Source organism: Telopea speciosissima, chromosome 7 (genome assembly GCF_018873765.1).
Source record: "Telopea speciosissima isolate NSW1024214 ecotype Mountain lineage chromosome 7, Tspe_v1, whole genome shotgun sequence".
NCBI lineage: Eukaryota > Viridiplantae > Streptophyta > Magnoliopsida > Proteales > Proteaceae > Telopea > Telopea speciosissima.
The window spans coordinates 33688074-33698723 of record NC_057922.1 but is presented as its reverse complement, the minus strand read 5'-3'; the positions used below and the strand labels follow the sequence as shown (position 1 = coordinate 33698723).

General features: G+C 40.3%; 1 protein-coding gene across 1 annotated transcript; it reads left to right on the top strand.

Annotated features, from left to right (window-relative positions):
* The first annotated feature begins 9499 nt into the window (after nt 1-9499).
* On the top strand, nt 9500-10231 carry LOC122668477. The gene has a single exon (XM_043865037.1). It carries the CDS (start codon nt 9500-9502, stop codon nt 10229-10231), a length of 732 nt encoding a protein of 243 aa, XP_043720972.1.
* The last annotated feature ends 419 nt before the right edge of the window (nt 10232-10650 follow it).

Sequence of the window (10650 nt, the reverse complement as noted above, 5' to 3'; positions counted from 1 at the left end):
TTCCACCTTTGGAGAAACCCTTCTTCTTGAAGCTGGAGGACATCGAAAGGCGAGTGCTGAAGAATCAGATCGAGCGATGTCAGCTCATTCTCATTCAGAGGCAGAGTCCTATTGATGTAGTTCAAGTAGATGTCCTTCCACTCAGTTCGAAAAGGGCAGTTTGAGATGGAAGCGAAGAAAATTGAGGCTTCCAGTGTTTATTAAAGCTTGGCGTCCCGACCAGAAACTTGTGGCCGCTTAGGGCTGCACTCTTCCCAGTTCGGCGGGTGAAATAGTACCACCCCTTCTCCGATGACCTCTTCAGAAAGTAGAGCCGAGAGAAGAGGGTCATGCTCACAGCTCGGCCCATTTCGCAGAAGAGGACGTGGAAGTCGTATAAGGCCAGCCATGAGTTCGGCACTAGCTGACCTGGGGAGAGGTGGAAGTGGTCCAAGATCTAATCCACCAGGCCGAGCACGGGAAGGCTGAAAGCGTATTTGAACGGGATCTCGTACAAGGCCACCTCGCCGGGCCGGATGAAGCAGGCCATCTCCTTAGGATAAGGAGCTCAGAGTTTGATGCCCTTAGAGATGGCATAGGTCGCCCTGAGGCAGTGGAGGTCGGTGTCAGTGATTGTACTTTGGATGGTGCCAACACTCCCCTCTTCAAGCTCAGGGGCGTCAGCAGACGAGTTGATTGAACCGACTCCACCTCGAGAAGAACCTCCCTCGACTGACTCCTCGTCATCCATCGAAGAAGATCCCGAGCCCTTAGCTCAGTCTTCAGGAATCGGCTAGGCCTCAAGGCCGGACTCCATGGGCAGGAGAAGCTCGACGACGTCTGCTTAATGCGGCTCTGCTACAGCGGGCTCGTCTGAGGTTGAGCCCAACAGGTCTATTATGGGAGAACGAGCTGGGAGCTCTCAGCTAGGACTCGCACCCTCTGCTGCCTCGGCGAACACCTCACCCACATGACTACTACCAACTGACATACTGGGCAGAGAGGACTTACTAGTTGAAGAAGAGCTGAAGACGAGCTAAACACGAACGAAGAAAAAGAGGAGCTGAGCACGAACTAGAAAGCGCCGAGCACTAGAGAGCTGAGAAATCTGAGCTAGCCGAGCAGTCAACAACTTGAAGTAGTGAAGAATGAACAGAGAGGAGTCGCCTATTTATAACTCTTGGGCTGAACTGATCCAACGGCCGAGGAGAGTTCAGCACGATTCAACGATCCAGATCAAAAGACGATTCAAATTCCAGAGCTCATTTATGGCGAGGGATGACGTGGCTCTAACACCTCAACTGTCAGACCGTACAACGTCAAATCGCCGAAAAAATGAGATCCGCTCAGCCATGAGGAGATACAACCGAGCAGGCAAAATGACACTCATCTGTGCCGAGCCAACCACTGATGAGTGGGGGGGCCTGTGATACAGCATAAAATCACCTCACCAGTCAGAAGCTGCCACGTGGCCGAGCCAAGGTCACCCCAAGAACCTAACAGAACTGAATCGGAAATCGGGCCAACCCGGTCTCCGTCAGGTTGCATGGCTGGGCTGAGCACTCGACCGAGCTCGCAACACATCACCCAAGTCAGCCTTAAAACTCTGGCCGAGCATACACAAGGCGGCCTAGGCTGAGGTGACTACCGAGGTTGACCTCCCATGCCGACCTCACTGGCCGACCTCCGAGGCCGAGCCCTCTACCAAGGTCCTCATAACGGCCCACCGGGAATAGCAGAGCCAAGTCAGTACGTCTCGAGAATCACGGGATAAGGATCGAGCCACAATCCCAATGCGATACGGAATCACGCCAAGTATGGACTCTTACCTTAACAAGAGTCCGACCCCGAAAATGACTCTCCACACTGCTCTGCGCAATAGAACCTTCCAAAAGAAGGACTCCTACCATACTAGGACTCTCCCAACCGCCTCACCTCATCCTCGCTCTATAAATACCCAGGTATGGAGCACCATTCCTCATTTCACTTTTTACTAGCTGTTACACTGTTGCACTGGAGACTTGACTTGTGCATCGGAGAGTCCTAGGCCGAAGTCACACCAGCTCTCTTGCACTCACTCAATTTTTTTGCAGGCTCATCCGTGGGCGAACCGGGCGACGGAGGTTTTCACACGCAACAGTTATCATGCGTGCTGCCAAAACTGACCCAAATCATATGGTCATCAAAAATGTTTTAAAATGGGCTTCTGACCTTCAGATCAGTCCTCTTGTTATGAATCCATACTTAAATTCTACTCCATTTTGTGAATCACTTACATATAATTCTACTAACACCATGATACATATGACTGGTTTAATGGTCGTAGGAATCTATAAACCTGAACTTAAGTTAGCCAAATAGAACTTTAACATTTTGATAGATGGACAAAGTTTTGTAATAGATACAAGTAGAGTCAAAGTGCAAGATTCAAAGGAAGCAGAACTCTTCGGTCTTCTTCAAGGTTGGGAACAAGCAACACAGAAAAGCATCTCAATCCAAAATATTTGGCTTTGAAACAAAGAGCTTTTGTATCTCTTTACTTACCCTAACTTATAACCTATCCCCTGGAACCTCATACCTCTTTTTTTAACCTTAGTTGAAAACTAACAATTTTGAGACTATTACTTTCCACCACTGTAAGGACAAGGCAAGTAACAATGCCTCTTACCTGTACTCTTCTCTTTAGTTTTATATAATCTTTTCCTTCATAAAAAAATTAAAAAATAAAAAATAAAAAAAAACGGATTGATTTTTTTGTCAATTAATTTGAAAAACAGGGGTGGAGTGTGAAAATTTTCAAACCTCACGGGTCAAAGTATAATTAAGGTAAACCTCAAGGTTGAAATTTCTATCAGATCAGACAAAGTGGAGGACATGGTTTGAGGTATCAATAATCATATCGGGCGATACATACCGATTTTGCTAGTCATCAATACTGATACCATATCGATAGCACAATACGAACAAATGATAAAAATGTAAAAAAAAAAACTATTTTAAAAAGAGAATCAAGGGCAAAGTTATCCGATCTAGGTGATATCGTATCAGTTTTGCAGATTACCGATACCCATTTCTGATACCATGCACTAAAACCATGGTGGAGGATGAATGATGACGAATTGATGATGATGATGATGATCTTGATGAGATGGGTAATTAAATGGTTTCACGTCAGGTGTTGGGCCCTCTTTAGTTTAGTTTGGAACTGGCAACTTTGTTTGTTATTAGAGCCAAAATAAGCTTAATTATAAGGCAGGTGACAAGAAGAATCATCTCTTGAGGGGAGCAGAAACCACATTGTTCCTGAACTCTATATATAATCTCCATGTGTCACTTAAGAAGCAAAGTACTAACAGACCCACAGACAACACTAAAAGTCTTCTCCTCCCCCACACTCTAAAGGGTATTTGTGTGTGTGTGTTCTCCACTCTTCATGTTATTTCTTTAGATTTAGTTTGTTCCATGCATGAACCTCTCCAAGACCCATCTCTCCCAATCGACCACGTGAAAGGAATAAGAAGCAGAGATATGGATAGAGGGAGAGAGGGGCCTTCACGGCAGCAAAGTAGTGCAAGCTTTGTGCTTTCATTTCTCATGTGGGTCAAGACTTCGGACTCTGATGGAAGAGACTCAGATGTTGGGGTACAATGTCTTGTATTCTGTCGTTTGTATTTATGGGTTCATTCTAAAACGCTGTTATGAGACTATAGGTTCCAAGGCTTTGAGGATCTAAGGAATCGATTCACTTTACGTGTTATCTTTGTAATTGAGGCCTTGGTTAACTAGCGATTCCATGATGAAGGTGATGTGTTATGAAATTTAGTCTCACATTGGTTGTGCTTTGGTTATGAAATGTCCATATAAGTGACGGTCAACCTTCACATAACATAACGTATTTTAAAATTATGCATTGAACCTTACTCAAAGCAGACAGTATCGTGATATGTGGAATTCATCGTGGACTGTGACACTTCATTGATATCTTAGCCAAGATATAAGAGAATGTTGTTGGTATAATTCCACGGTAAAGCTTGTTATTTTTTCTATATCATTAAATTCAGGGTGGACCACTCACCTCAATGGTTCAACATGTACAGAAATAAAGAGGAAACAGGCACTCCACCTAAGTGGTTCCTACTGATCCCACCCAGGAAACGATAAGGCCTTCGTACCAGTTTTAGCACTGTCTTTGACTACTCCAATTGCCTTGGCTTTGGATTCTTTCTCTCTCTGGCCATTCTTTGTCCAGCCTTAAAAAGTCAAGAGTCATTGAGATTGAAAGGACGATCCACCTTCATCCGTAGACCGTAAGTTCCTTCTTTTTCCCATTGGCATAATTTACTTCTAAGAAGAGAGAATAGATATTGATGAAGCAGTAGAAGAAGAAGAAGAAGAAGAAGAGATCAAATAATTGATCTACAGTTAGAAGCCAAATGAAATGAATGGATGCAGAGATTTCACTTTTTCTTTACATTCATGAGTCATCATATTAGAGACATCAGACAGAGCCCACCTACTACTACTACTACTACTGCTGCTGTGTGTCAAGTCACAAGCGTCAAGTGTGTGAGAATTGAGACACTGAGGGACGGGGGGGGGGGGGGGGGGCGCGCTTCTGATCCAGTTTCAACCTCACTCTTTAGAGTCTTATCTTGCCCCCCCTGACAACATATTTATATATATATAATGATGCTTATTACTGCCTTAGTAAACAGTGGAGGACTGGGGTCCCTCCCCCCACATTAAACACAGAACTAAAAAGTCTCTTCCTTGGCCGGCCGACAATTGAAAGGACCACCAGAATGAAGAATCATTGACTCTTTCCTGAAAAATTAAAAAGCTAATATGCACTCAGTACTGAATACCCACAAAGCCAGAATCCACAATTACAAAAAAAAAAAAAAAATTTCATGATGGTCTAAATTGTCTTAATAGAGTTCTTCCTTTTATTTTTTTTGGATGGATAGGCACAATGCCAGTTGTGAGAAACTACTAGACAACATCAATGGGGGTGCGGGGTGGGAGAGAGAGATAGACACAGTGTGTTACGGTGAACTGAGAATGTGCCCAGCCTTTTCTCTGATTCTTTATAATCATCACTATTGCTTTCTTATTGGTCCATCATGAAAAAGTTTGGGCTGGTTTTGGTCACTTGCTCTAAAACACGGAATTTAATCCACTGCTGTACTCATCATGCGGCATTGCAGGTGCCATGTGTGTACAATGGATCCCACATGACACACATGGTAGTTGCAACATCGCACGATGAGTACAGCAACACTGCAATTACAACAGTGGATACATTTCTTGTTGTCCCGCTCTCTGTCTAGTCTCTTGCAAAAACATTAAAATTTTGAACAAATTATTTAGACCTCCCTTGATTTTTCTGATAATTCAGAAAACCTCCCTTGCCCTTCTGACAATTACTCAAATCTTCTTTACTTTTCAAACTTAGTTTCACTTAGCCCAAATCTGTTAACGGTGTTAGTGAAATATCTGTTGTGACCAAAATACCCTTACACATTTTTCTTTTTTCTTCTTCATGCTACTGCCACTGCCAGTATTGCCGCCATAGCCACCGCCCCCACAATGTTCTCCCTGCCCCAACTCACCCCCTCCATCTGCAAACTCCATCCCACACATTCTCTGGCCACTCCACCAGTATGTTTAATCCCGGCACTGTCATGAGAGATACTAGAACAGAGCGAGAGAGAGAGAGAGAGACACAACACTCTCACAAGAAAAACCAAACTTTTCAGATGCTCTTGTTTTTCAATCTTAAATCTTTACGAGTATATTATAGAAGTGGGCAATATGCTGGAATCCTTCTCTGCTTCAAAGTTGAATACATAATTGTTATCTTATTGTCACTAGTTTTTGGAAATTAAGGGACATAATATGAATAAATTGATGACAACTCCAGGTGGGTTTTGTCTTCCTTTTGATCTGCAGTTCAATTTTTCTCCTTTAAAAAACAAATTACTTTCAAGTTTAACAATTTAGTTGAAGATCTTTAGTCATTACATTTTAATCAAAGACCAAAGTTCTTGAGTTTTAGTGAGTTTAACTTTTCCTTGAATCTCATTCTATTAACTGTATAGGTAATGGGGAGCATCTAAAGACGAGATTCCAAGATGAATATTTGACTGCCATTAATTAAACTGTAGATTTTCTATGGTGAAACTTTCTCCATACACCATAACCAAACCCATCCCTCAACTGAACTTCAAAACCCATCTCTCTTTCTCTTCCATTAACCAAAATTCCATCATCATCGTGATCCACTCCCTTTCCAAAACCCCCCAAAAACGAAACCCATCTTCCTCGCACTTCATTCTTTTCCCCAACTCAAAACCCCTCCCACCACTTCTTTGCATTTCCTTTCTCTGTGACTGCACAAGCCAATCCTTCGAAAAAGATCACTGTCGCAGATTTTCGATGACAAGGTGAGGTGGGAGATCGATTAGATTTGCAGATTCGTAATTTTTGGAAAAGAGGAAGAAGAAGAAGAAGAAGAAAAAGAAAAAGAGGGGGGAGGGGGGGGGGGGGAGGAAAGAGAGGGTGGTTGGACGTGGACGGCGGCTGAGAGCAGGTAACAAAAAAAACTAAATGGTCTTCAATATTGCTTTCTGCTTATCTCTAAAAATCAGTTTGACTTTAGATCTAAACTTGAAGAAATTCAAAAGCAACAAATAAAATCGCACAATATAGTTACCTTTGGTTGTGGAAGGAGTAGATTTGGTTAGGATGAACATGAGCGAGCACAACAACACTGTTGAGCGACATGGAAAAGGCATTACCAGGATGGGAAGAGAGGAAATCTTTGAGAATCTCCTCTGGTACAGAAAGGGAGGTTTCAGATGATTACAGAGTAGATCGAAGCAATAGCAAAAAAATGGATTTTCATACCAACAGTTTTAAATTTTATTTCAGCCATTTCGGTTTAGCGGTTCTTCTTCATAACCATCTTCTTAATTTATTGGATCGAAATCACCATATGCAAGATACCTGTTGCCTCTCCTTGACATTGGACAAACCTGCAAAATCTTCAAGATGATTACTATTTATCACGTTTGAGGACTGCTTTCTTTTTTGGTTGTTGGATCCTTCTTATGTAAGCTGATGTGGCCTTTGTGCCACGTCAGCACAGGATAAGAAACACCACATCAGCACAAGATAAGAAGTAATAGCATTAATTCATATTCCATTTAAAAACACTAACCATCTTAGTGGGAATATGCACTTCATTAAGATAAAGTATTATTTCTTCATATTCATTTTAGGGACTCTAACCATCTTAATGGTTGGATATAGAAATAAATAGTATCTCTTCATATTCCTCTTAGAAACTCTAACCATATTAGTGGTGGAATATGAGAATATATACTTCATTAAGCTCCATTAAGATGAAGTCCTTGATGGGAGGAATTATCGAGATGAGAGCCTCAAGGAGATTGGACTCCTTGGTTTTAAAAGCTATATATATATATATCACACAACCTATCCATCTATGGGTGTGAAATAGTGAGAGACTTTTGAAAAGCCAGAAGAAGTTCAAAGCAACAAAATTATTCTTCTTCAAAGAATTGGCCAAGATCGATTAGAGAAGGAATGGGGAATCTCGGTCCTAATGGTGGAGGTATGTTCCGTGTACTCCGCCTTAATATCTAAGAGATGGTATCAAAGCCAGAGATTACGTCTCCTATCCATCGAATCATTGGCATGATAATAGTTATCTGACCATGATAGTCAATTTTGATTCACCGTTTCTTTTGCAACCTTACAAAAGTTTTTTTAATATGTATATCATCACTGTTGTGAACCATTTGATTTCTCTGTTAAAAAATCATTATTTGGATGAAATCTTTATTTTACGGGTTAAGGTTGTTAAAGAGGGCAGACTTTGTAGTTATCGACCTTGCCTGGCAACCATTACGGTAAAGTTTTGGGGGAAAATCTTGCCTGCAATCATTGCAATTAGTCAATGGCTAAGTCATTTTTATGGAACTGTTCTATTATCCATAAATAAAAAAAATTTTAAAAAAAATTATTATGCCGGCATTGACCGGCGACGATTTTGGCAACATCGTCTGGCAACCATGGGGTTGTCATGACCAATGATTGCATGGCAGGAACATAGCAGTAGCTATGACTGGGATTTGGAGTCGTTTGCAAGAAAGATAATGGGGATAGACCCCGTTATTTTTTTTAGTAAGGACTTTTAGTCTTTCAAGTGGTTAAGATAATTACTTATGACATGTGGCATAGTCCTATTGGATGGGGATAAGATTTAATAAAAAAAAAACAAGAAGGTGATTTTGCATGATTGGAAACGTACCATACTGGGTATGTAATTTGTAATTTAATTAAGGGCCTTCTTGTCTTTTAATGGGAAGTTAAAACTGATTGCCATATGTCAGGTTCTCATATGAGGGTGTCTTAATAATTATGAAAAGACTAATTAGTGGGTCGTTGCATAATTCAAAAATTCTTTTGAATTCGAATTTTGCTATTGTAAGCTTCCCACTACCTTGTGACTACTAACATGTGCCAAATCGAATCGAACCAGCTTACCCGAATTTAAGACGCGTTTTGGTTGATCCGACCCGGTGTTGATCAAGTAATTTTGGTTCAATTCTGGAACTGGTTCAAGGTTATTCCTTTGGTTCATTAATTGATTTATATGTACAATTTTGGTTGCATAAATTTACATAAATCATTTTTAAGGAACACTTCATTGGAACAGTAGGAGTTCGTATTGTGATTCTTTTGAGGTGTAATATTGTGCTCCATGCTATGATGGAACACATTAAGTTAATTCGATGTATATATATTTCAAGGATATATGGTATGGTTGACTGCATTTGATTATATTATTAATAATTGGTGAATCTTTATTTTATTTTGATGTTATAAGCATGCTGATTTATTTTTTTTATTTTTATTCTGATCGACCCTAATTCAGAATTTCCTACATCATGCATACTTATAACATCATTATTATCTTGTCTTGTGTTTATGAAGTTACCATTAAGGGATTATGTATGCCACATACTCCATCAAATCCCATAAAGACTTTTAGGTAACTTTATAAATATGAAAGACAATTTTTTATAACTTATGCACAAAGTAGACATAATGCCCACAGGTAGTGACTATTTTAGTGCATACAAGTTGGGGTAGGATAAAATATTGATCATTAAAGTAGTTGATGCCTACAGGTAAGGCTGTCTGATGAGATATATTTTAATCTTATCATTTAGTTATTGACTATTGTTGGTTGCAACTGATGCCCACAGGTAAGTTGTGACTGACATTAGTTTGCCACTCTGAATATAAATATGATTAATATTCAGTATAAAGAATGATAATCATTGCAACTTGCAGCCTTAGCCCACAGGCAAGCTGTAGCGAGCTTGATTAAATATCACTAAAATTGATATTGTTTAAATTTTAGTACTAAAACAATAGAAATTATTTAGCATGCTTTATTTACTGTAGATCTTTTAATTTTGCAGTAATGGTTAACAACCAATTTTCTCTTCCTATGCTCAATGGGGATAATTATGTTGACTGGAAGGAAAAGACTGAACTTGCACTTATGTGCATGGACTATGATTTGACTTTGCGTGAGGATAAACCTGCTCCTCTTAAAGACACTAGTATTCCAGCTGAGATATCTCACTTTAAGGATTGGGAGCGGTCTAACCGTATTTCCTTATCAATCATCAATGCTCATATTCATAAGAGCATTAAGGGTTCCATTCCTGACTGTGATACAGTTAAGGAATATATGAAGGAAATTGATGCCCAATTTATGAGTTCAGACAAAGCCATAGCTATGACCTTAATAGGCCAGTTCAGCTCCATTAAGCATAGTGCAAGTAAGGGTGTGAGGGCACACATCATGCACATCAGGGACATAGCAGCCCAACTGAAAACACTGAAATTGAATATTTCTGAACCTTTTTTGGTATATTACATTCTGAACACTCTGCCTAAGGAGTTTGCTCCCTTTAAGATCTCTTTTAATACACATAAGGATGAATGGTCATTCAATGAACTACAGACCATGTGTGTTCAAGAAGAAGAGAGATTGAAGAGAGAGTCAAAGGAGAGTGTGTACCAGACAACCACTCTTGAGAAAGGTCAATCCAGCAAGTCTACTCTGAAAAAGAAGACATGGAAGAAGCCTGTGAAGAAAGAGGGCATTAAGAAAGCTTCCAAGTGTTTCTTTTGTAAGAAGAAATGACACATGAAGAAGGATTGCTCCAAATTTAAGCAGTGGATGGAGAAGTAAGGTACTCTTCAGACCTTTGTCTGTTATGAGGCAAATTTTGTGAATTCTCATTATAGGAATTGGTGGATTGATTCAGGTGCAACAATTCATGTTTCCAATTCCTTGTAGGGTTTTCTGGAGATAAGGCCACTGACTCTAAGTGAGCAGCATGTCTATTCAGCTGAAGGGATGCCGTCTCAAGTTGAGGCCGTAGGGGTCTACAGACTAGTTCTGCTTTCTAGATTTATTTTAGATTTAGACAAGACATTTTACGTTCCATCATTTGATTGGAACCTGTTGTCGGTGCCTAGACTAGCACCATTAAGTTATAAATTTGTTTTTGAAGGAACAGTATTTTCATTACTGAAAAACAATGTTAATGTTGGTTCTGG

Bases quoted from the DNA above. Each gene is read 5' to 3' on its own strand.
- LOC122668477 (XM_043865037.1), top strand. From the start codon at position 9,500: ATGGTTAACAACCAATTTTCTCTTCCTATGCTCAATGGGGATAATTAT.